Below are 26,767 nucleotides of genomic sequence, written 5' to 3' on the forward strand. Positions count from 1 at the left end.
TCATCATGGATGCTCTCCTGGGGTCCAGACTCAAACTGGATCATTCCAGGATTATCATCATCCAGGTGTTTCTTATGAACCTCAACCCGAGTATGTCTTTCTCAAGAAAATAGAAAAAGGTATTTTTTTTCTATCCAAACTAGAATCCAGTACTATCATGGAAAACCTTCCCGACTGAATAATTAATTCCTGGTTTGAACAGATGAGAACATTTTGGCTTTTCATCTTCTGAGAGCCATTCAGGTACCTTCTGGCAATCTCCCAGTGGGTTGCAATGTGCATTTTAGTGAAGAATGTCTCTCATTTCTTCAGATATGTGATTTTTGTTTCCTCTAACGTTCTCACACGGAAACAAATGAGCTCTATATCTCAGCGACACGTTTTAAACATGAGAGATTAATGTGTTCTGGACTCTTTACATGGCATAGAAAACTTCCTGCTGTCTCTTTGTCTGCAGTTGTGCTTTGACATTTTAATTTTTTTGAACGTCCACAGATCATTACCTCAGCCTCATAGCTTAGGTTTCATTCTGACATACACCACCAACAGTGATACATTATATAAACAGGTGTGTGTGCCTTATGAATAATGTTCAAATAAATAGATTAGGCACAGATGGAAGTTATGAAGTTTCTTCTACGATCTCAACTCATGGCTAGCGTGAAACAGTCCAAAATGTGGTCTTACTGTTCTGAAAGGCTCTCATAACAGTCTGAAAGATTTCTGGCAGCAAAGTACAAACAGCCGCCCTTCAGTAGGTAGGTTTTTCTTTTTATTCCTTTTTCCTTAACATTTCTATCATGTTAATTACTATAATTGGTGAAACTGGATTTTCCGTGTATTTCCGTGTTTCAATGTATTTTTGTGATGAATGTCTATGAATGTCGTGCTATTTAAATTGCTAAATTTGAAGGAAGATTAGTTCATGGCAGCATGAAGCTTGCGTTACCTTTTAAGTGGTAACAAGCAGAGCGAGACAGTGGTTGGTAGGCTTACCCACACACCGAGGCAGTGGTCCACTCCACTGGGAGTTGGCCTGACAGGTGAGTGTTGAGTCTCCCTCTAATCTGTAGCCTCGGTCACATCCCACCTGACACTCTGCCTTGTAGGACGCAGCACCATCGCTGCATCGCAGAGAGCCATGCTGAGGGCGAGACAGGGGCAGGCAGGAGCGTACTAAAAAAATATACATAAAAAGGACAAGAAATATCAGAACCCAAATCAGCAAAACATGAAAACAAAAATGCATACAGTACAGACCAAAAGTTTGGACACACTTCCCCATTTGTTTGAATGAGAAGGTGTGTCCAAACTTTTGATCTGTAGAGTATATTAATAGTGACATTGAACTGAATCCATGTCATGTTTTATTCATTTATTGTTTAGCTGCTTTCATACAGATAGAAGACATTTTGGATATTTTAAATCCTGCTACAGAAATGAAAACCATGTAGTCTCTAACAATATTAATATCCCTGAATAATATACTTTATGATTACAAAACAACCGCAGTGTAAGATATCATGACCAAGCCCAAACATGTGCTTCTTCCCAATGGCTACAACAAACTTCAGCAGCACATGTTTAGCAAACATTAAAACCAAAATGTAACCGAAAAAGACGTCATCAGTGGATATCAATCACCGGAACAAAGTGAGTTATATCTGTGGACCCATCACTTAACCCACAGTGTGAAAGTCCCTAAGAAAAACAAAATCTGCTCAGTGTGTGTGCCTATGAGTTCTAACTTATGTTGAGATATAGCTGCGGGTTTGTGTTATGTTATTTCTCATCACCGCCCAGAGACACACAGACAGGCAGTTCAGAAGAGACCCCCTCCCTCAGGGTCTAACTAGCTGGGAGGTCCTACATTATGTGGCAAAGACTAGACTTAGAGAGTAACACATACAAGCAGACATATGCACACACTTAGAAACTATATACTCAAAGCCACATAACTATAAATCTTCAAGACACCCTTAAATATTCAGTGTCTTGGTATTTCTATGAGTCACACTGCTGCTGCCTTTCTACTAAAACTAGGATTTTCCTCATTAATCCCTTGACCTCTCCGGCTCCCTCTTTGTTTTTTTCCATTGAGCTTTCTTGAACTTCCTGTATGGTCCGTCCATTCTTTATTCACTCTTCTTGTGCTTCTGACACTAACTCTTTTTGTTAAAACAAATCCTCCCTACCTTTCTTCCCCTCAGCATATGTCTTGGCAAAAAGCAGTAGTTTCCCAATAAATGTTGAGTCCTCACTCAGTTTAGGCACACATGATCTCAATCCACAGCAGGATTCTTTACATGCTGACACACACCGACTTCCACATGCTTTGACTTGGAGGAGACTCAGCAAATCAGTACAAGAGAATAACTCACATCCTTCAGTTTGACAAGATGAGTTAGTGCTGCATAAATACTTTTGCAGACATCACAGCAGAGATTTGCAATGCTATTATGGAGTTTTCTTAATTTAATAAGGAATTATGTATCAAAAAGACAACATCATTGTTTGAAAACATTCAGATGAAAGCATGCATGGATGGGCACTGGCATGATGTAAAATTCAAAGCCCAGACTAAACCTCTATTACCCTGCAAATGCCAAACAGCAGCCCATGTAGCACATCAAATACCTGAATAGGTTAAAAACAAGTACCGGTAATAAGTAAGGTAGAAAATCCCTTGCAGTTGTTTCCTGTTATCCATACTTTCCCATCTGTTGGTATTTGCATTTAGATCTTCTTTTAATCATTTTCAAATTACACTTTGCTACAGTATAAGAAACAGCAACGTTGAAGCTATTGATGTGTATGTGGAAACTAGACAATTTAGATTTTGCTAAAAATCTACATAAAAAAAAAACAACAAAGAAAACATTTGTTGTCTATTAGGGAAGCTTTTCCATGCTTATCAACTGATTCCAAACCAAAACAATATGTTCCTGACAATATTTGGCAGGGGCACCATCACTTTCTGCTGGCCTGATCAAGAAAATCTGAAGACAATTGTATTTACTTAAAGACATTATTATTTTTTTTCCACTGTAACAGAGAGGACTATGGGTATAGCCAAACTGACACAGCTTTGTAGTTTCCTGTCTGGCTTTGCAGGACTAGTTTTGATTTCAAACAGAAAAATCACTTCTGGGTTAACATGAAGAGCTGGGAGCAATCATCTCGTAACATTTTTGGATGGCTAAAAGACGTGTCCCTCACCTCTGCATGTGGCAGGTGTCCCAGACCAGGTCCCGTTGGCCTGGCACAGTCTGATGCTGGTTCCCTGGAGCTCAAAACCCGGTTGGCATCGGACTCCGCAGGCAGCATCAAAGTGGTTGTTACACACATTTTGTACAAAAAAGCCATTTTCTGGGGGGGATATCACTGGGCAATATACCACTGGGAGACGGGAGGGAAAAAAATACAGACAATTCTAAATTACAATATGGCTAAGAAACATACACAATATAACACACGTAAACCGATAGGAAAGTATGGTATAAAACATAAAAATAATGCTTCTAAGGAAAAAAGAGAGAGGGAGAACAAGACCATGTGGCAGAAGAAAATTACACGTCAACCTTTACTCTACTCTCTAATCTACATGGAGGGAGGAAGAGGAGAAACACAATTCAAATGTACAACTTTCTCTACTAATCTTGGTGCTTTTTTTTGACTCACTAGCTGCCTTTGTTCACAGGTAAGGTAAATTGTACTTAGTCACTGAAAAAAATGTTTCATCTACATATTCTGAATGTAACATGTGGAGTCATTGATACAAATGGGGTGATAAAAATGGCCGAATATAACTTAAGTATCTTATTTTCAGTAAATAATCAATCTGAAACTTGGCTCTGATACTTGCTATTGAGAAACCATAAGAAACTGCAATTATGCACATGGTGAATTTTTTTCTTTTGAAAGTCAGAAGAGAAGAAATAATATATTTTGCAACCCCCAAAATAAGAATTAATAATAATAATGATAATAATAATAATAATGATAATAATAATAATAATAATAATAATAATAATAATAATAATAATAATAATAATAATAATAATAATAATCATAATAATAATAATAATCATAATAATAATAATAATAATAATAATAATAATAATAATCATAATCATAATAATAATCATAATAATAATAATAAACATCTTGGCAATGCTTTAAATGTTTAGAGTAGCTCAAATAAAATGTCTCCTGAGGGTGTCATCTGTGTAACTCAAAACCAGCACATAATAGCCTTGCTTACCCTGGCAGGTCATGCCTACTGGCTGATAGCCCGGCTTGCAGGCACAATCATCAAGGGAGGTGCTGCCAGGCTGAGAAGTGTGCTGTGCGTCGGGACACGACATGCAGGTGCTCAGACCTCCGGGCTTTCCTTCTGGTTTATAGGTGCCAGGTGGACATGCTTTTTAAAGGAGAGAATAAGAAACAAAATTAAGTCAGAAACTGATCCCATAACTGATCCCATAACATGGAATGTTTAACGAGAGAAGAGGCAGATGGCTAGGAAAAAAAAGGTAGATGGTGAAAATGTAGCTAAAATGAAAAAAATATCCCTTTCGCAAACTGGAAAGGAGCCTCTACAAAATTCTGAGCTGATGCTTTGATCGTCAGAGGTTCAAGTCTGGACATGTTGTGGGGGAAATATGGCAAAAATTACACAACTGGCTTAGAAAAAAAAAAGATGACTTCAGTTCAGCATCTTAATTAATCCCAGCTGGTTTTTTGGGATCCTAAACACCCACTGGAAAAAAATATAGAAAAAAAAGATGAATGTAAAAAAGTTTGATTATCTGAAACCAGCTTTGCTTTGCAATTAACTGTAAGAGACCTACACAAATGTGAATGTGTGTGTGTTACCTGAGTCAGACCAGAGGGTGCGTTAATAAATAGAGGTTATAGGAGGCAAACTTCCCTTTGCCGTCGTTCAACTTATAAATCATTTGGGTTTGAAGGGTCACTTTCACACGTATTTGTCCATAATTAAATCTTATTCACTGATATCCAATGATCGTTTAAGCTTCTGATGGTTTTTAGATGAACTGCTTCAAGTTATCTTAAAATAAATCTGTTGATGATTATTTTGAACTTGTTATCAACAGGGACAACAGCTCTTATCAGCATTTATATGGGCAGTTTCACACAAGCAATTTATTGCGATAGAAATTCCCATATTTCACTGTTATTACTTTAAAAGAAAAAAAAAATCCCCTTTTAACTCCCGAAGTTCCCATGGATCCATGCACACAAACTGTTTAGCTGTCTCACCATCAACCATGGTTACAAAAACACCATCAGCAATTACTGGCTTAACAGACATTTAAAACACATGTGAGAACAAACGTTGGATGACATTGTTTTCAACAAGTTCTGACCGGTTTTTGATCATAGCTTAATAAATGACATAACTGCCTCCCAGTGCGTTTGAGTACTAAAAGCTGAAGTGCAGCAGCAGTTGTCGTTTCATTCTGGCTTGTCGCACTGTTACTCACACAACAGTCTAGTCGAGAAAACTCAAAAGTTGTTTGTGGTAATTAGAAAAAAAAACAAACCCTTCAATATTAACTAGAGTCGTTTTCAAATAAAAAAACTGGTTTCAGTGAACTGAGTTGCAGAGTATTTAATTTGGTTCCATGTCTTCAAAATAAGAAAATTAAACTCATTCACAACACTTAGAGCCTGAGGCAAGGTGTGAATTTCCACAGCTGAGCCGTGCCAGCGTCGCCTACCCCCTCCCTAGCCCTCAGCTGCAGCAGGTCAGCCAGGATGTGTTAACCAACTATAAAGAAGGCAGTGGCTGCTGGCAGTGAAATGCACCCAGTAACCCACATCAAATAGAGGCGAGGAGAGAAAACCAATGTGGAATACCTGGTTTGGAGCAGAAAGTATATTTTAGTCTGATGTTTTCATTTGATAAAAAAAAAAAGATCTGATGCAATTTCTCCATCATGTGTCTTTGAAACTCAGAGGAGGCCGGTTACATAAGATGGAACAACAGCAAGAGAGAGTCCTCTTTACTCAAGTTAGCTGGAATCAGCTTTTACAGCTTCATTTAAGGTTTACAAAAACCCTCTTTTTATTTTTATGTGAATAATAACTCACTCAGAGTGCAACAGTGGAAATAGTGTATCTGAAAAATACAAAATTTCAACTCCTGGCAGGACGCATGTGCTCGGAGGTAGAAATGTACACAGACAGATGCATGATCACACATGTGCCTCATATAAACAGACAGAGACAGTGTTGAAAGACCAGACCTGGCTTCTGATGACGGGAATCGCTACGGAAGGAGCAGGGATAAATATGAGAGTGATAAATGACTAAATAACAAGCAGCCGTTGGTCTAAAACAAAATAAAAATGCTGGAAAGTGAACACGGAGAACGCTGTGTGAAGTTCCTTCAATACTATCCGTGCTCCATGGCTCCAGCCAAAAACACAGACCTCGTGCTGAAGCTAATTGTGTTTGGATTCTGAACTGGGCTGAATTACACAGCGGCCAAGCTTCTCGTTATGGGTCTACTTTTTTGCCGATGGCTCTGAAGTTAACTCTGCTGAACTACACCCTTCATTTAGAGAGGAAGTGAACCGTCGGCATTAAAGGTAACCATAAAACAGAAAGACCATGCTGTGTCTGGACTGACTGTAGCCATATGGATATCCAGCAACTGGTCAAAGACTACTACTGTACCCAGTAATGATTTCTTTTTTTCCCTTTCGGAGGGAGGGGCAACAACTGTACATAATCAGAAGCCTTTTATTCAGCATGACCAACTTTTTATTAATAACTATTGATAAAGTCAATGACAAGTCCTAAGACTTCCACTTTAGATAGTTAGATGGTGTTTTCATTAGGAGCTTTCTGAATATGATGTCTTCTTTAAAAAGAGAAAAAGAAAGAATCAAGCCTGCAATATGACAGAATTATTACTTTAATAAAAAGAAGTCACGAAAAGGACAAGCGATGTTTTGTGAGGAACTGAGGAGATAAGCTAAACAGCGATGAAGATGGATGTCAGCAAGGCATGTAGACTTCATCATTCTAGGAAAACGGTTGCAGACTCTAACCGTCTCTAAACCAACAATTTGATCTGTCTGTCTGCCTCTTTTGAAAGAATAAGACTGTGATAGTCGACAGACAGTGACATGAACCCTTTGGAGATTACTGGTTTTCTATATCAGTTTTTCATAAAACGCAATCTTATCTTCATCGAAGTCACAATAATAGACAAATACAGTGTATAATAAGCTCATGACATACAAATATAATTGTCTCGTGACTTTATTGAACTTTATTGTACACACATGAAACATTACTAAACATTATTAGAAAAGATTAAATGACCGCATTAGTTTTATTACTTCAGCATAAGCTAATTATTTAATTTTCCAACATTGCCAACATTACTCATTAAATGAGTTAGAAGGTGTGGTTTAAAGATACTTGGATGAAAGATATGTGATTATCAGTGTGATTATCTACCAGATGAAGCTTAATAGAAGTTGGGGGATTCAGCGGGACAGTGACCCCAAACATCAATGTAAATCCACCACAGATTGCGTTCAGACAAAGAAAATCCACCTTTTGGCTCCTTCAGAGCTGAGACCTTGACTTAATGGAGATGATTTGAAATTATTTTAAGAGTCATTCACACCAAAAATCCAGCAAAGGTATCTGAGTCCCCCTGAACAGTTAGGTCAGCTAGAGCTCCTTAAAGAGCTTACTTGAAGCCACTGCTGTCAAAGGAGGCACCACCAACTGTTAACTCCAGACGTTCATTTACTTTTTTATCCCGCACTGTGCACGTTTAATTTTGTTACTGTAAAAACTTGAAACGGCACCAAAATAGCCCCCCACCACTGCAAATAAACTTTTGTTTTCTGTGTGGTTCAATGATCTACAATCCCTAAATACTCACGCAGGATTCAGTGGTGAAAACAAAGACCACACTTCATGTGACATTTACAGTAACTATCTAAAGCTGGTTCATATCAGAGCTAAGATTTATAAATGATAAAAATATTAATGCAATCTCTTAGGATTAAAAAAGGAAGTTGAAAAGAAAACGATGAAACAAGCAGAGGCCAGTTCATCTGTTAAACTGCTTTTTCATAATATGAAGCAAGTCGCTGAATCTGGCAGAAACATCAGGTCAAAGAGCCAAAGTTTAAATCACACGAGAATCTCTTGTGTCTCGTGGGTAAGAGGGGGATACGGGGTTCGCTTAGCTCGGCCTAAAAACAGACCGGGACGGAAACGACAAAGAGAGATCCAAAAGGAGAGCGAGAACATCTGCCTCCTCTAGCACAATGACAAACAGACAGGAAGAGAGGGAGAAGAGCACAAATTCTGCTTAGTCCAACAAAATTCACAAACACATGTTTCAACAGACTCATACAGTGCTCGTATACTTACTACTTTCCACATATTTTAAACATTAATCGCTCATGGAAATGACTTCCGACTTCTGAAAAGTTTTAACTCTAAAGCACAATTCTGATGACAGGAATAATTGGAATAAATCCATAATTTGGAAGTCCAGTTACATTAGCTTAGCTAGTGATTCTACATCAACTGTGCCTATAAGTGTGAGTTTGCATAGTAGTCTGCATCTCTGTGCATCTGGACCGGTACATGTGCAGAGTGCACTTGCATCAGACCTGATGATAGCTAGGATACACCCCCAGGGATGCTGCCACAAAAATCAGCAATACATATCTAGGAAGTCAATAAAAAAGTTGTGTATTTGAAAAAAAGAAAGAAGCACTTTACCACGTGTTTTTTGATTCATCCACACACTCACAAAGTGCTTCTTGTTTTTTCAAGGTTTGAGCTCATTAAGACATTTAGATGGACTAACATGAAGAAGAAAAGTGTACTGCTGTTCCACCGGTTAAAATTTATAACACACATAAACGTATGAACACCAAAACTGAGCCATTGTCAAGTATACAAAGAAATCCATCCACCCACAAACGTCTGCTTCTCTGAAATCAGGTTGCGGGGGCAGCAGCCTAAGCGGAGAGGCCCAGACCTCCGTCTCCCCGGCCTCCGCCTCCAGCCCTTCCGGGGGAACACTAAGGCGTCCCCAGACCGGCCTATAATCCTTCCAACATGCACTCAGTCTGTCTGTCTGGGCCTCCTCCCAGTTGGACATCCCTGAAACACCTCACTTAGGAAGCGCCCAGGGCGCGACCTTTGCAGAAGCCCAAATCACCTCAGCTGGCTGCTGTCGATGTGGATGTACGTATACTCACAATCTAATTATATTTTTCTGCTGTCATTTGCCATCAACACACTTTTTTTATGTTAAACTTTCCTATTTACAAAGAACAAAAATGGTTAATACAGGCTACTGTTGTGCCCATTATGTAAGAGCTATTTCTGTGATATTTGTGCTCATTCAAATCTGTCTTCAAATAGAAAAATAATAGTTACTACTGGGGAAGCCCTGCAAGTTGGTTGCCAGCCTTGGACTATGGCCCGTTTATTTGTGGTCAAAAGCCTTTTCACTCTAGAAATACTGGTAACTTGGATAACGAAGTCTCTGGCTTCTGCAAAAACAACATTCACATGTAAGAAAAGTTTTCAGTCACAACTGAAACTCCCGTTCCCTACGGGACTCGTTTGACGGGGAGTTATTCATGTTTTGAAGCACATTTTGCAGAGCTATTTTTTGAAAAACGTATTGATAGCAATGCTGAATATTGTTTCTTTCACTTTTTTGAGTTAAGGTCACAATTTTTCACAGTTTTGGTATTTAAGTTCCTGTTTTATTTTGAAACCCTGTGTCCTTGTGTTTAAGTTATGTCTTGACTTCCCTTCTGCCCTGGTCGTGTGCACTGTGTCTCGTCAAGCCTTCTGTGTATATCTTATCTTGTCTCTTGCTCCCTGCTGGTCCGTACTGTTCCTACCCCACATGTTTCAGGTTAGGTTTTTGTATTTTTGCCACGTTTATGCTCATATGTTTTTCGAATCCTGCTCAGCAGCGCTTTTGGATTTTGTTAAATACATCCCTGTTTTCTGGAACTCCTGCTCTCTTGTCTCCTGCATCTGGGTCCAAGTCTACCATTCCCTGACAGTTACACAGTTACATATGAAACCTGTTACACTTGAAATATTGACACCGTAAATGTGGTTTGTTGTTTTTGTTATTGAACACTAGAACCGCTGAGGCCGTCTCACGGATGGTTAAGGGCTTTAATAACTTTGTCTAAACTAAATCTACAGGTCTGTCACTCTCTGATGTTCTAAATATGTGTGTTTTTATTTTGTGAAGTTTTGAACATATTAAAATAAAACACACAAAAGTTCTGAGCACTTCCACAGTGGTCCTGTAGACCACTACGACTCTGAGCGTGGAGATTTAAAAAAAAAAGTCCACTGGCACAGCTGTTAGACCTAGGTTGGAGAGGTTGGGAGGGTTTCTACATACAGTAGACATTATGTTGTTATGTAAATTGATACAAATGATTTTTGTAGCCGGACCTGAAATTACTGCAATGAATAAAGAATTATAGCCAACGTTGTTCCTCTCCACAGCCCAACCAGCAGCTGCTGAAGAGGAGCCAGCTGATGTCCACTTCAGCGCTGACACAACTACATTAAAAGGATCTATAACTATTATTATTATAAAAACATGGATATACAAAATAAGAAATAACGAAAATAATACTGTAAACCCAATAAATCTAGATAGAATCAAGAGAAACAAAAGGTTTATCTATGCACACACATGTACAACACATATGTACTAGAATAAGATCCATGACGTTGTAACAGCACAGTTAAGACCAATTTGAGAGTTGGGCTGAGGAAAGTGAAGTTGTGATTTAGTTGTTCATCTGAGACCATCTGAAATCACATGAAACTGTAAAATTTCAGGAATACCTGTTCCTATTCAAACCACAACAGTCCCTCTAAAGTTTGGGGTGGTGTCCAACTGGATAGTAAAAAGTGGACTATGTTAAGATTTGGCTGCTGATGACACTGACAGGAGGACAAGAGACCTCTGCAAACTCCTTGACAGCAAGAAAGGAAAACCTACGATATGATTCAAGAAGGTCTTTGGAAAAAAAACAAAAACAACTGTAGAAGTGCAGTGGCTGATCCGTTGCTGCTTATTATTCAATCCTATTCCTGAAGGACGATGACTACACCACAATTGCTAAATACCTCTTATAGACGCTCAAGGACAGAACGACTGTAACAGTTGCATATTACAGGCTGCAGGAGCGCTCTGATTCACTGGAAGAACAAGGCAAACCACCAAACAACTGTACAAACACTGGCTGGTCTCTGGTCTGGTGTGCCTGATTACATATGTCGTTGTAGAGAGAAATGCTGTGATAGGCCTTGGGATGATCTCTGTATACTTGGAACAACATAACAAAACACTCAGAATGTCAACATGTTTCAAGACAGCTGCAGTCACATCCTTTGATCCATCCATGACCATGTCACTAACTCACCATTTTTGTTTTATTTTATTCATTTTTTTGTTGGATAACAATTACTGGTCCGACTTGCATAGTTTGATTTTGCAAAGCAGACGTACAATAAAACAACATCAAACATGACCTGTACATACACTAAAACCACACCCGTACTCCCATAAAAAACCACAGAATTGTGTTTCCTGCTGGAGTTTGGAGTAAAGGGAGTGCTTTTTGCCCCCCCCCCCCCCCCAGATTTACTGAAAGGACGTATGCGTGGCATATGAAAGACTGCGTGTTTGTGAAGTTTTTTTTGTGCGTGTTATAAAATCAGAAAAATATAATAAATATTTCACACAGATGAACAAACAAACAAACCAAAAAAGTGCTAATTAAGTGAATTTAAGATCAAGTATGCAAGATGAACTGAAGACAGCTCTTTCCGGACATATTCTGAATGTGGTTTACACACAAACTGTTCAAAGAGTCAACAAAACAGAGAGACAAATACTTTTTCCACAAAGCTGCCTTCCTCCATCATTAGCCTTTGACCCTTGACACAGTGCATCTCTGTTAGTGTGTGTTCCCCCCTTGACGAGAGAGAGTTGAGTCAACAGCTTACGCACCGCAGAAAGTGTAAGGAAGTCATTGAAAGCTGAAACAGCACTGAAGAGGGTTGATGAAAAAATCCAGAGACAGATGGGGGTCACAGACAGAGACAAACATGTTGGACTTGAAGAAGGACAAAGACCTTAAAAAATACACACAAAAAATCACTTGAAATGCTGACATCAAAATAGGGCTGTAAATGCTACTCTATGCATGAGTGTTAACCCTTTATAGGACAGTCAATAAAATACTTGTGATTTCAAAATTTCAACTCTCGAGAGTTATTGGAGAATTTTAAAGGACCGCTATAAACATTGTCACTTTATTTTTTGTAATAACCATAGACTGTGATTCTGGTGAATTGACCAAATATGGTCACTTGCCCTGTGAAGAGGTTAACAGAGAAAATCTCAAAGGAAATATGAAAAAAAAAAAAGAATCTGTGTGGACTTTTTACAAAAGAAATAATTAAGTTCCAGTTATTTACTTTGTAATAAATATTGTATTGTGGAAAGCACTGTCGAGTAATTAGTTGAATTTTATTGTAGATGGAGAAAAAAGTGTTCATATAATAGTCAAATACATGATTTCAAATGTGTTCGACAATTTATGTGTAATTTTGGGTAATTCATAAAGATATGTCTCAGTTTATGCACAATTTTCAAGATCTATTATTACATCTAAAAGGATGCACATGTCAAAAACTGAATGCAGATTTTTTTAACCTCCATCCAACAGATATGATCATTTTTTCACTATGCTTCCCAGGCAAACAAGTTATTTGGCCAGATTTGCACGGATCAGATTATACTCGGACATGATTTTATTAGACACATCACAGATCCCACAATGTACCACCTGGGCCTTTAATAGATTCATGTGTTTTTTTAAAGGTTAAAATGTATTAAAACAGACATTTGTGTATATTAATGTCCTAAGACCATGAAAATATGAACATCTAATAAAATGCTCTTGCAAATGTTGGTGCACATATCATTTGTGTCTCAAGTGAAATAAAATACACATTGTCATCTGCTTAATACATTATATGCACCTGTTGCATCTGGCGACTGGTGCAGAAGCAGGAGTTAGATATGTGATGGTCGAGAACTAGGATTTCCATAGACTAAAACTAAACAAAGGAGAATGTGATGGGAAAACAGAAAGACAGAGTCAGAAGACAAAGGACGAAGAGTGCTAATGACACAGTGAGGTTTAGCCTCACACCACTGGGTTTTTCACTGCTCCTTGTTTCTCTCGCTCTCCTGCAGAGGAGGGTCCTATTAGGGCCAGTTTATGGTTTCTTTGCCTCTTCCATCCTTCATCTGTATCTCTCATGTCTTTCACTTACAGTAAGTAGCCAGAGTCATCTCTGTTTTACAGCATCCCAAAACTACAAACGCAGCAGCAGTAGCCATCAATTAAGGCTTTTTACAAACCTGCTTTTTATAATGAGGGGAAACAGAACTGGAACATGAACTGTTGAGGGAAGGATTAAAATAGATTTCAATAATACTTTGAGCTACCAGGCACATGTGTACTATCTAAAATCAAACAAAAACTTTAAACACCAAAGGACAACTAAGACCAGCTATATCAATGGGATTTATTTAAAACCACTAGAAGAATCTGTTAGGTAAAGCCAACAGAGATGAGGGACTGTGTACAGAGGCAGATGCTCTCTTGCACCACAAAGCACATATCATTTAATCTTGTTTGAAATCCGCCCACAGCATACATGCCCACAGTGTCTAAGAGCAAAGGGCCCTGCTCCTTTCCTTATTTTATACTTCAAAATGTTAAACTATTGACCAAAGTTTAAATGAACCATGCCAATCGGACAAAAAGAGCTGAGTTTGTTTCAACTGGGGAGGCATTGAATGCTTAGCTTGCAGCCACAACTGGTCAAATTAGAAGTCAGTAAAGTGAACGCATCATGTGATTAATTACAGCCACAAATTTGTAGCAGGTATTACGTTTGGAAGTTTTAATCTAATCTACCCATCTATACGTGTAAGGAAGCATAGCACAATGAGACGCATCAAGGAGCGTCACCCTCCCCCCTCCAACTCTCCTCTTACCAAAGAAAACACCAACATAAGCCTTCACTTTATCACTTAACAAAATTAATGGAGAGTGGCAGAGTTGAGTGGCCTGGTTGATTTAAGCCCTGAACACCCCTCCTCGGCTTGTCATCAGGAAATCCCAGGCATTCGACCCCTGCTCATAAGTGGGCCAAAAAGAGTAAAAGTTCATGTTGAGCAACTTGCACTTTCGTTCTTACCAGAAAAGACATTGAGAAATACTGATTTAGACAGAAAAGGACAAACTGAATAAAAGTAGACAGTTTAAAGTCCCTATAGATGCTGTGAGGGATTATATTTTGAATATGAAGAAGAAACAAACCATGCCTATAAGAACGTTTACAAAATATGTTGTCAAATTTCCTATACATCCAAAATATAAACTTAAGGCAAAATATTTAAAACAGATGTTAAACTTTGAATTAAATATATCATTTTTAAAATTCTTACTGAAAGGTTTATTTGGCTGGAATTGACCTTAACAAATGGGAAATAATTGGCACTCCATTATAAAAATGTATTTTATATTACAATCTTGGTTCCAGAGTAGATTTTGACAAAGAAGTGATTTATTGTGAAAATCTACTCACAGATCTCATGAATGAGGCCCACTCTGGGTACATTCATGAACATGTGGAAAAGGGTCAAACCACCAGTGTACCTTCCACCAGTGATCTACAGGCATTGTAGAAGGGAGAGTGGTGCAAGATCCCACAACTGGCATTTAAAGAGCTTTGAGTTAAGAAATGACCAGATCCTTGAATGTGCCCCCTTTAATTCAAATGCCAGCACAAACACACGCCGCAGCACAAATGTGTTCATATCTACACAGCTGTCCATAGGATAGAGTGTGATCATGGAGAGTTAGATGAGCTGCAGAGTGTCAAGAAGTAAGTCACTCTGATAACCACAGATGTGTGAAGAATTGTTACATTCCTTAAAATTCACAAAAACAATTATTCCTTGTGCATTCTTTAAGTTTTCAACTATACATTTGAGAACTCTGCAAAACACTGAAGCCGAAAAATCTACTAGAGTCAAAGCACACAGGAAAGGGAGTCAAGCTCATGAACCCCCCCCCTCCTTCTTTTTTTCCATGGAGTCAAAGCATGCATGAAAAAATATGACTGGAAGATCCATTCTGCTTTAATATTTTTATGGTCTTAAATGTTTGAAACTGTCCAGTTTATGTCTAACTAGGGGTTTCCCCTCCTTAAATCATCCGGTCACTTACACTGAGACCAGAAATATTCAAGGAGGAGATTCAAAGACTGCGTCGTGTCAAGACAACTGACTGCCCAGTTTGTCTGGTGTAAGACGGGGTCACACCAGTCTCACCGAAGCTTACTGCTGCCATGTGTCTCGTCAAGGGATCAGGAGGCTTTGGCGAACTTGATGTTATAAACATTGAGCAATATAATGTCAGCTCCAAGGAAATGTTTGGCTGTAACCACAGCGTTCCAGTAAAAAGCTCATTGTCCTCGAGGCCGAATGTGCCTCGAGGACAATGAGAGTGATCTAAAAAACCTCAGACTTGACAAACATAAATGTTTAACAAGGCCCACTTATTAGCTTTGATTGTGTAGAAAAATTATATTTTGTAAACATAACCATATTATAAAGAATGAACAGATATTTCGGAGACACTGAAAATGTTTTTTTTTTTTTTTTTTTAAATTTCATGGTCATATGATCGTTTCCTTCATGCTCTGTGCTGTCGTCTGGTCTCCCTCTCATTCTCCCTGTCCCCCATACATCTCCAGCAGAGCTGTCCGGAGAGGAACAAAGCCTGCGCTGACACCACACTAACACAGTCCAGAGCTCCTGTCATTCTCTTAAACTACAGAAGAAGCTGATAAGCTCGAATGTGTGACAGGAGGAAAACATGTTACGCTTCTGCACCCCCTCTTAGTCCATTTATTTACTTCCCAATTCCTTTCCTGATCCTCCAAGATACAGATACTGAGAGTTTGGGTTTGGTATTCAGAGAGAGACAACAATGTCTAGTTAGAGAAAGCCAAACTATGCAGGAACTGGGGTCATCATCCACTTCTATCTGCTGGGATTCCAGTCATGTTTTTTGGAAGAGGCTGTTTGCCTTGGCTGTCGACAGATTCATAAACAGCACTGCTGTGCACTCCAGGGATTTGAATAGAGTTTCCAATGAATCCCTTTAGCCAAAGATAATAATGATCCACTGGACGGCGTATGTTTGGCTTTATTTTCATATGACTTTAAAGTCTATGCAAACTAGCCGTCTAGACAACAAACCCACCTGAGGCCACACTGACCATTAGATTTGCAAACCGCAAAACTTTCTAACTCTGGCAACCACACTGTACCCAACTTAAAGGTGAAACATTATACTCTTTTTCCACAAAATTAATTCAATGCTGGGTACTCTAAATGAAGTGTTTGTGACACGTGTTGGTCGAAACATCCCCAGGATTTTTGTTTACAGCTTCTTCATCCTGTGTAAACCTGCTTTTGAAGAGCAGTACTTGTAGGTCTGTCGCTTTAAATGCAAATTTTGCCTCTTTTCTGCCCACCTCTTTCCTCCCTTTCCTCAACAGAGAGAGGCAAAAGTTGCCTTCCAATTAACCCTAGATTTTCACAAAACCTTAATATCGCAAAAGATAACCTGTAATGGAAACAAGGATGTTTTTTAGATGCGTCGATAATCCACTTTATCGCAAAAGTGTAATGGAAACGCTTTTGCGCATTTACACATCTCCTGGATAACTGGATTTGACGTAGTTGGTCCATTTAAAGTCATAAAAATCTGGTTACCAGCTGTTTTTGGCCTCATTCATGACAAGGAATGCAACATTTTGTGCTGGCCTGTACAGTACATCTAACAATGGGGCCTTCACGTTTGGGCATGACAAGTCTACTGACTGCTACTGGCGAGGACAACAATATAGCAGCTTATCTGAATCATTCGGCTCTGTTTTTTTAATGGTCTGGGAAGCAAACTAGATATCAAACTTTCATACTCAAGCTTAAAAAAATTGAGTTTTCCCTAATATGACCCCTTTAATCATCCTGGTATGCTCAAGCAAATGATGCACACATAATTCATATTATATCAGTTTTGGAGTCACTACTACCTTAAAAAAGTTATGAAAGCAAGTAGGGGTTCACTAAATATAGAAATGTCTCACCATCAATGGTTGTATGTTAGCTCTCTTATATTAGAAAGACGACTCAGAGATGATATAGCATCTAGAAGAAAATAACCCACTTCCCTCCTATGGGATTTTGCAGTATGGGTGAGTAAGAGACACCAAGCGAGGCAGTTGCTACGTTGTGGTTTAAGCGCCTTGCTGTGTCCTTCCTTCCTCATGTCTGGGCCAGCTCTTAAGGCTGTAATCTGCTATTAATTAAACCATTAAAATGGATTAATAAGCTAAGTGGGGTTTCAGTCTCGACAACATCTGATGGGAGTTACGGAGGCGTGTGTTTTTGGTGTGATGACCCTGATGCCCTTTCCTCTGGCTCTCACTTTGCAAGAACCCGCCTCCTCTTGTTGCTCTCATTTTCACTTCTTGACTTCTCTGTTACTGAAATGCTTCTCTTTCTTCCTTTTCTGCTGGCTGTCTAACTCTCAGAGAAAACATGTTGGAATAGAAGGAAAGAAAGACTAGCGGAGCAACTATAATTGGAATTTCTCAGATAATTTGCGATAATGGTTTTACAGATTTCTCTGACTGCATCCTCTAAGCAAAGAATTCAGGGTTGGTTGATTTTAATTCCCTGAATATTTTCGACATATCTTCCCTGCAAGATGGGTGAGCCTTCTAAATCACTGAGGTTTAACACAGCAGTGACTTTCTGTAAACACAGACACACACACCAGCCAGTGCATCTGCTAGCTGTTCTGCTCTCCAACAATCACAGACGTCTTTAATCCTCTGTGAGTTTGCTGATTACACTATCAGTAAAAATAATGCATTAACCTTTAACCTTACACTTAGATGACAAAGACCACCTGTGTCAGACAGCAACATTACAGTCTCTAACTGTGTAACTTGGAGTTTTAATGAACTAACAAAAAGTCATTTTAGAGCACAGATTAATCCGTAATTAAATATCTGGCAAATGTTGAACTGATTGTAAGTAATGAACCCAAGCAAACCCAAATAACTGCATTACCACAACTAAAATTCAATTCTGCAAAGAGAACTATTGCAAGAACAAAAGTACAGTATATATCAAGGGTTTTAGCTTGTAAAGAATAAGTGATGGATTCCAGCTCCTCCTCAGAAAAGATATTTCCAAATATTCAGACAGGAAATAACTGAACATGGACCTTATCTCATAAACTAATATATGATTTAATTAAAAATATTTTAGATTATAGGACACACGTCAGCATTCTCACATCACTTTTAGAATATATCATTACATTGAGGTATTAAGATTATGTTTCTTAAAAATACGTACGGATATTAGGAGAGGATGTTGAAAAGATTCCAGACAATTAAACAAGAAGTAAACGTACTTCAGCCTATTTCAGGTCAGTAACACTGATAGGGAACAGGAAAAGCACTATGGCAACAAAGATAGTAAAGATAGTTAATGTTTAAATGTCAGCAGTATTTTAGGTGAATGTGGAAACCAAAGATATTTTATGGGAAAGCTGTGATGTAGTACTTACTTACTTACTAGTGGGGGAAATTTGAATACAGAGAACAGAAAGGAGCCAGGGAGTCAAAGGTGGCTGAAGAAAAAAAAACTGCTCACAAATACCTAATTTCTCCATTCCTATTGCACATTGACAGGCGTGTTAATACTAATGTGTCCATAGGACACTTAATACTGATTGAAGTAGACAAGTTGCTTATTTAAAATCCACCCTTAGTGACTTTAGCAGCAACATGAGGTCATACTTCTAATGTGAACTTAAAAGCACGCATTGAGACTCAAGCATGCTGTAGACCAACAAAGTCTCCAGATAGGGGCAGTTTTAGCATCTAATAAAGTTTTACTACAATTTTATGTACTATGTACTACATCAGGCTTATTTGCATCCACAGCTTCACACAGAGGAAAAGTATATATCAAAGTACACAAGTAACCAGCGACTTAAGTGTTTATTAGCAAAGGTCAAGAGGATTTTTTTTTGTCTGTTTTTCTTGCTTCACTGGATTATTATAACCTGAAAGTGTCTCTGTGAGTCAAGTTGATATAGAAGATTTCTGAGATGTCAAACAGTTTGAGACATGTGACTTTTTTGACAGAGAAGCTGGTGAACTCGCCTACCTGTGCATTCATGCTGCAGACCATTGCCGTAGTACCCCTTCTCACAGATGCAGTCGTACTGTCCAGTGTGTGTGCCGCACTTGCAGCTGGCCATCACATCACAGCAATCCATGCCTGCCTCGCACAGTGAAGAGCAGCGTGACACATCATCCTGGATGTAGCTACCTGAAGGCAAATCTGTGGGTGGGAAACAAACACACAGTTATAACACCAGTTTACTCCACCACAAAAAGTGCCAGTGATATTAAGAGCAGCTTCTGAAATTCTCACCCTTCACTGATAAACATACATCTTTATTAAAGAAATGAACCCAGATATTCATGAATCAAATTCAATAATACTGAGAGCTCTATGTTTGTAGCTTTGTGAGCTAGAAAACATACAGCTTTTGTGGTGGCATCATCACTGGGAGAGTGACGTGGGTTTTGACCTAGGAACAAACGTGTGTGACGTTGTTGCTGTGGCTAAGACATTCATTTCTCTCATTTAATTTATGGCTGGGAGGACCACACTGACTTCAAATCCACTGCTCATGTGGCTCCATGTCTTGAAATATGACCGTCTGCTTTAAAGCTGTTATTGGGAGAGGCATTAGGAGTGACAGACTGGAGGCCAAGCTGGTTGTATGTTGTGGGTTGGCTCTGATTTTCACAGCCTTGTCCTTGTACTCACACACCAGTGACTACTACTCCAACTACATCTGGAATTTCACTCAATGTATATGTGAACCTACACATCTAGTACCTGCAAGCACATATACAGGATTTACAGCACACTATAAACGTAGTGCCTCCCAACTGTGATGTTTATTGTGATATTTTAGGTTTAAAAACCATAAATGAATCACCCTTTTCACCAAATTGTGGGAAATCCCCTTGTACTATGGAAAGAAAAAACAGTTTTTTTGAACCTCGAGACGTGAGGTCTCATGGCTGTGGCACTATAAAATTGAAGGCAGTGTGTGAAATGTATAATTTCAGATTCTGTGTAATATAAGTGCTTCTTTTAAAGTAACTATTGAACTTTAACAGGGTCAAAAGTGTTATAATAATAAATACTGCAGGTCAAACTGTGATTATGAGGGTACTTCATAGGCTTAACATTGCCAACTTCTATAAAAAAAATAAATACCAGCTGCATTTTGGGCAAAAGTAAATGTTTTTAAACTACATATACTTTTTTAAGAACCTAAAAAAGTTTTGTCTGGGTGGCGGCCTCTCAGTTCGGTCATATTTACAAAGCGCTGTGAAGTATAGTGAAGAATAGGCAAATTGGTCCAATGTAGTGTGAGAAACTGTTATCGTGTTGAAATTTACTGTAATTAAAAACAAACACCCTTAGTAATCTTCACCAGTCGTTCTTACCTTCATGCAGAGCGCGGCGAGCCAAGGCCTCAAACTCAGCAAAGTTGTGCACCAGGTAGCAATGCTGGTCTTTGGGCTGCGAGGCCATGTCATGCAGCTCCCTGATGTTGCCCTGCCAGATGCCCAGAGTGAAGATCTCAACACCTCGCTCTCTCAGAGCCAATGCCACCGGCCGAGGATCTCCACCGTTGGAGTAGCCATCGGTGATGAGGAAAATGACCTTGGTGGCATTACCACGGGAGTGACGAAGTATTTGCTGTTGAGAAAACAAATACATACTCGTTAACAAGAGGTAGTAACTAATTTAGTGCTTACAATTCAATAAGAAAACATTTAATAACTCAAATGTATTTTTAACTACTTCTGTATCATGTTGGTTAATGCTGGAGAGAAATGATCTGTGTTGGTTTGCAGGGAGAAACATTTTAAACCCTTTTATTCCCTTTTTTGGTTCAGAATTAACATCTGTGGTCCTTTGGACTTTTTCATAGTTGTTTTGGGTGAAATGTTGTGAATTAGAAGTTAAAACTCTTGTTTTTTTGCTCATTTTATATTTCTTCCAGACAATTTCACGTTTTCTTTAGGGTAATGTTTTATATGTTGGTGGTTTATATGACTTCAATATTAACTCTTAAATATTTTTGTTGTCATTTTGGCAATCTGTCATCATTTTACATCTGCTCAGTATTTGCTCTTTCAATTATATGTTTTCTTTTAGTTAATCAAATGTACAATTTAAAACTCCAGGACAAGTAAATGCTGCCCTGACTCTGTACCCATTAAGTAATTTCAATAAACTGTCCATGGTGTTATTCAATAAGTTAGAAGATGAATGAATCCAGACAGAGCCAAGCTGGTATATTCACAGAACTGCTAAACTTCGCGGCAAACAGCCAGAAATTAAAGAGGCATTCATGTTCATGTAACCCGTTTCCCAGTAACTGAAACTTATATTACCCTTTACACTCGCAGAACCAAGAAAATAAAGTTGACAAGTGTGACATTTTGTCCTACTAAATACAATCATGTTGTCAACATATCAAGGTTTGGCCATTCAAATGCATGAATCACACAAATTGGCATGCATGCCATCGTGCTACCAAGTTTGCTGGAGCTTTAGTGACATGTCTGAACTGCATAACGGACGTCACACAAGACCACTAAAAACTACCCTCAGTTCTGGGGCTCTTGAAAACCCTACATCAGCAGGACAGGCAACATGGGAAGGATTGGGAAACGGGACAACAACAAAAAAAGAGAGAGAAAGAGAAAGCTCTATAATTGTAATTACTTCTCCTACAGAGTAAGCAGCTGCTTGGCAGTGGGCTAAAACCACCAGAGAACACTGAGGACACAGACTGAGCTACTGTGTCCGTCCCAGACGTGCTACAGCTCTCAAACTAACTTTAGCTAGTGTTTACAATCCACCACATACAATTAAAGGAAATTAAAGTCAGAAAAAGATATTTTTATTTTTTCTAGAGTTAAAAAAATAAATAAAATACAACTGGGCCATAAGTTCCCTTTATTGTGGACACCAAGCTGAAGGGGTCCTGGGTTGCTGTGAGCATGTTTTGAATAAGGTTAAGATGACATTTATAGATAACCATGGGAAGAATGGATCAATAAAAAAAATATTGAGCAATAACATAGAAAAAAAATTAAAGTCAGTGAAGGAACAAAAGTAGCAAACAAAAAGTCAATGGGCGGATATCTACTTACTGATACAATGAAGGTAGACAGGTCAAAGTATATCATGAAAGAATTCACAGAAACAAAGGAAGTGTGTTAGGGAGGATCCTTTCTTTCTTCTTAATCCAAGTAGAGAAATAAAAGCTTCACTTGACAGATTATTAAAAGAGAGGAGAGAGATGAGACATGCGAGGGTGTGACCACAAAGGGAGAGAAACAGAGCACAAGAGAAAGCTCTGGTCTTTATTGTCTAATTGGCTAAACTTCAAGCAGGTCGGGCAGGAGCACCCTAATTACAGAGTGGGGGAAGAAAGGGAGCAAGATAAGAAAAGGAGCAAGGCAGCAAAGCCTCATTTCTCTGATTCTTAAAGCTATAAGGTGCCTTCAGCTCCGGTTCTCTGAAGAGGCTGGCGACACCCCCTCCCATCTGTTCACACCGTCAGGTGCTATTCTCCCTGGTCCTCCTCAAATCAAAGTACCAGCTGTCAGCTTGGTTACATCTGTGTTCACCAAAACAAATTAAAAAAGAATGTGTGCACTAGTTGTCATGCTTTCCCGTTGTTGTTGTTGTGGTTTTCTTCTTCAGCATCTTGTATGAGACGTTGACTCTAAGTGTTGTTGGGCTGTTGTGGTGTCTGTGTCAGCCTTGAGTCAGTTGCTTATGTGAGACACTGTGGAGATGTAACCAAACAGAGTACACGCATGCATACCCACTAATAATAGCCTCCCAAATAGCCTCCACATATTTTAGGTCGGAGTATTAACATAAAGACGGCCACAGAAGCCAGTATGTGGGAAGGCGTTGTCCTTCACAGAAACGCAGCGTGAACCTTATCATTCATGGCGTACAAAAGACACAGACCACAGCAAATCACACGTCCTCTCAAAGCTGACAGCCGGTGAATCAAACACATTTTTGTTTTCTGGATGTAGCAAAAATACATGCTAATATTCTTCCAAATAAAAATGAATATTTTAAAGCTAAAAAAACAAACACAAACTACTATATATTGCTTTAAGAGAATAATTGAGCAGTAAAGATGGAAAGATATTTAAAGGATTTAGCAACTTGTAGTTATTTTAAAATGTATTGTCCAACTATAATTTCCATAATATTAATATCCCTTTAAAACCCAGAATAAAACAAAGTGTTTCTGTACCTAAAAATACTTACACACCTTAAAATAGATATAGTTTGACACTGAGTCTCTATTAAGGTCTAGACGCTGTAAAAAAAAAAGAATAAGTAGAAAGTGATGGTTACTGGACCTACTAATCTTTCAAACTCATACTTAACATGCTTTTGACACAATAAATTGTTAAATGTGTCTCTCTTAAGCCTGTGCATCTCTTCATTGACATGCTTGGCAGACACTTCAAAGTATCGGGTAGCTCTAAAGGAAACACAAGTCGAAAACAATAGTGAAAGAGTTCAAATGCATCTGGTTTAGGGCCAATGATCTCTGTCAAAGCGAGGTGGTAGCACAGGGACCTGCACTACTAGAGTAGGAAGTAAGCAGGTCTATCTCTGCTGCAAAATGCCTCAGACTTTGTCAAGAAGAAACAATGAAAGCAGACTATATGTACCTTGACGTCAGTGTTTTTTGTTTTTTTTTAACATACTGTACTGGAAATACAAACTGTTACATACCCACACAGAAAAATATCTACAGTAGATTACTGTCCAAGAGATAATCTCCTCGGTGCATACACTTCATTTCATGACACTGCGAACTCATAGATGGTGGATCAACTGGGTTGTGGGAAACAAATATGTCCGTTAATATACATCTTTCTAATTGGATGATACCAGAAGTGACATGGAATGTAAACTGCCCATTGATTGTATTGAGTCTGTAGATTCAATATAATAAAAATAATAATAATTTGCACATCAGGATGCATAGTGTACAAAGTCGCACAAAGAAATAAGGAATTTTACGTGAATCATTAGATTTAGTGTTGGTATTTAGTATAGTTTGAAACCTGCAAACACTGCACTGCAGAGGTAAACCCAAATGTGCCAAAATGTTGATCTAAAGATCCTCCAAATTCTCTCTAACTCTGACATAAATTCACTTTCCATTGTTACACAATACAGAATTGAAATTGATTGAAATTGATTTCTGCAGTGTTTACTTTTTTCACAATGGATTAAGATATGTACTGAAGAAGTGTTTAGTTTGTCAGAAGGAGATAAGGTTTTATTTATGCTGCTGACCATCTGCAGTAACTCTAGCCTCGTCATGTTTATGTTTAATTTTCCATTGCGGCTTTAATATCGTGTAATAAATTAGATAAACACACATTGAGTTTTCAAAAAACAGGCTTCATTGTGAAGGGGCAAAAGATCACCATCATTCAGCAACTGCATGAGTGCACTCAAATTACATTTCATAATATTTCTTTCTTCTTTTTTTTTTACAGAAGAAAAGAGTTTACATTATTTTGGGGGAAATTGGTTTGTGATTGTAACTTAAAAAAAACACAGATGTCAACATTGTCCCAGAAAACATTACCTCTGTAAGGGGGAATCACTGATGCACTCCAGTGAAATTGATATACCTGTCTGAACAGGAGAAACACACTGATCCTCTGGTGGTGCTAGTATCAACAACATCTCTAGAATGTATAATTTAAGGAGTTTCACATAACTATTTAGTTGTACTTCTTTTGCACAAGTCTATTTTTTTCTTGTGAAGGAACATCCTATTTACTCTTATGAACTCTTAACAGACGTCTGTATGATTACAACTTGAAAGAATCTTATTTGATTTGACAGAAGTGTCAAATCTTTCTATATCCTAATGAATGTGTCAGAGTAAGCCATGAGTTTATCAAACGCTTCTATATGCATGGCAGCCACCCTGAATGCTAATTGAGGATCCAACATCATCAACATGCAGAGTTCCTCCCATCACCTCCTTCTATAACTTTGATCAAAGCATTAACCCACCTGTCCCATACTAAAGCTTGTACATGACCTACTTATTTCTTCATTTCAAACACTGAAAGAAATATTGCTTATAACAGACATGCCACATCAATTAAATACTGGGATTTGAGATGAAGTCTTTTGTTTTGTTTTTTCCCATAAAGTTTAACGCTAAATACAAAACAAATGCATCACGTCTTGAATATACCAGAAACAGATGTTTGCATGGAGTACAGGGTCCTCTTTGACAGACTGTTTGCATCACATCAAATCACGTCTTGAACACACCTTAACTTGTGAAGCAACTCTGTATATAACTAGTTTACCGGGTTTGGTCTTAGACACCAGGTTTTGTTGCTTAACTACATTTTTCATCTCTTTATGATACAAACAGAAAATTCCAGGCTACCTTAACCTGGCTCCTGTAAACAGCATGGGATTCAAATTAACATTACTGCACTGTATCTGGCTGGATCAGTCCCCTTAAAAAGAGTATTAGTCTGTTCCATTGTTGCAGTCCCCTTAAAAAATGTCAGAGGGAAGTCAAACCAAATACTGATTTTTGGTTCATGAGTTGTTCTGTTTTGAACATTTATGGTTTAAGTTTGGGTACTTATTATGTTGAGGCCAAATGAACGTGAGTTCATGTATGGTAAATGCCTATTCGATGGACAAACAATTAATCAACCTATATAATGCAGCATTTTAACTGTATTATGTGCTTGTACCTTTTGTAAAGAGAATGGAAAAAAAAACTTTTGCACAGTTCTGTGTATAGATGAACCCCCTAAGATCCACCTTGCAAAAACAGAACTTTATTTACAGGCATTCCACAGAGGATGAAAAAAAGCAACCCAACTGCATCCGTTTGGAAAGCTCTCTCCCCATCGGTCGGAAGTTAAACCGCTTGTTTGGACAGTCTATCTGCTCTTGGCTTGGGTGGTAAAAATAACAACAACAATTCTGCAGGGGCCCAACAGAATAACACCCACACACGCTCGCTTACAACTGCAGACACAAGACTCAGTTTTAGTATTACTGAGCAACGTCTTGGGAACACATATTTCAATATTAAAGATAATTCATTTGTTTCTTGGCTGACTCAGTCAGAAGTTTAGTATAATTTTATAGCCCACAACAGCTCATTTATCAAACTTTTTTGAGATCTGAAACAATTATACAGAGAGGTAATTAGGGCCCGAGCACTTACAGTGCGAAGGCCCTATTGTATCTGTAGGAATTCTTTCTTTATTCTTATTCTGATTAAAGGAGGGCCTTTTTGCCCCCCTAAACGTTCCCCAAAAGTCACCAAATTTTGCAAGCAAGCCAGGCCTGGCGAGAAATTTGATATTTCATGGTTTGCAT

The 26,767-nt window shown here is 38.4% G+C and overlaps 1 protein-coding gene across 3 annotated transcripts in view; it reads right to left on the reverse strand.

Annotated features, from left to right (window-relative positions):
* svep1 (sushi, von Willebrand factor type A, EGF and pentraxin domain containing 1) overlaps positions 1 to 26,767 on the reverse strand; it is a 128,074-nt gene that overhangs the window by 72,421 nt on the left and 28,886 nt on the right. Inside the window, exons 2-6 of one of the 3 annotated variants that reach the window (XM_061710550.1) lie at positions 20,776 to 21,031; positions 19,412 to 19,588; positions 4,265 to 4,423; positions 3,220 to 3,399; positions 997 to 1,176 (exon numbers count right to left, since the gene is read on the reverse strand). In XM_061710550.1, the coding sequence (XP_061566534.1) occupies positions 997 to 1,176; positions 3,220 to 3,399; positions 4,265 to 4,423; positions 19,412 to 19,588; positions 20,776 to 21,031 (952 nt within the window). Of the gene's footprint in view, positions 1 to 996; positions 1,177 to 3,219; positions 3,400 to 4,264; positions 4,424 to 19,411; positions 19,589 to 20,775; positions 21,032 to 26,767 lie in introns of those variants that run through there. The other 2 variants (XM_061710548.1, XM_061710549.1) reach the window with 2 other exon arrangements.

This window comes from Cololabis saira, chromosome 20, assembly GCF_033807715.1.
Source record: "Cololabis saira isolate AMF1-May2022 chromosome 20, fColSai1.1, whole genome shotgun sequence".
Lineage (NCBI taxonomy): Eukaryota > Metazoa > Chordata > Actinopteri > Beloniformes > Belonidae > Cololabis > Cololabis saira.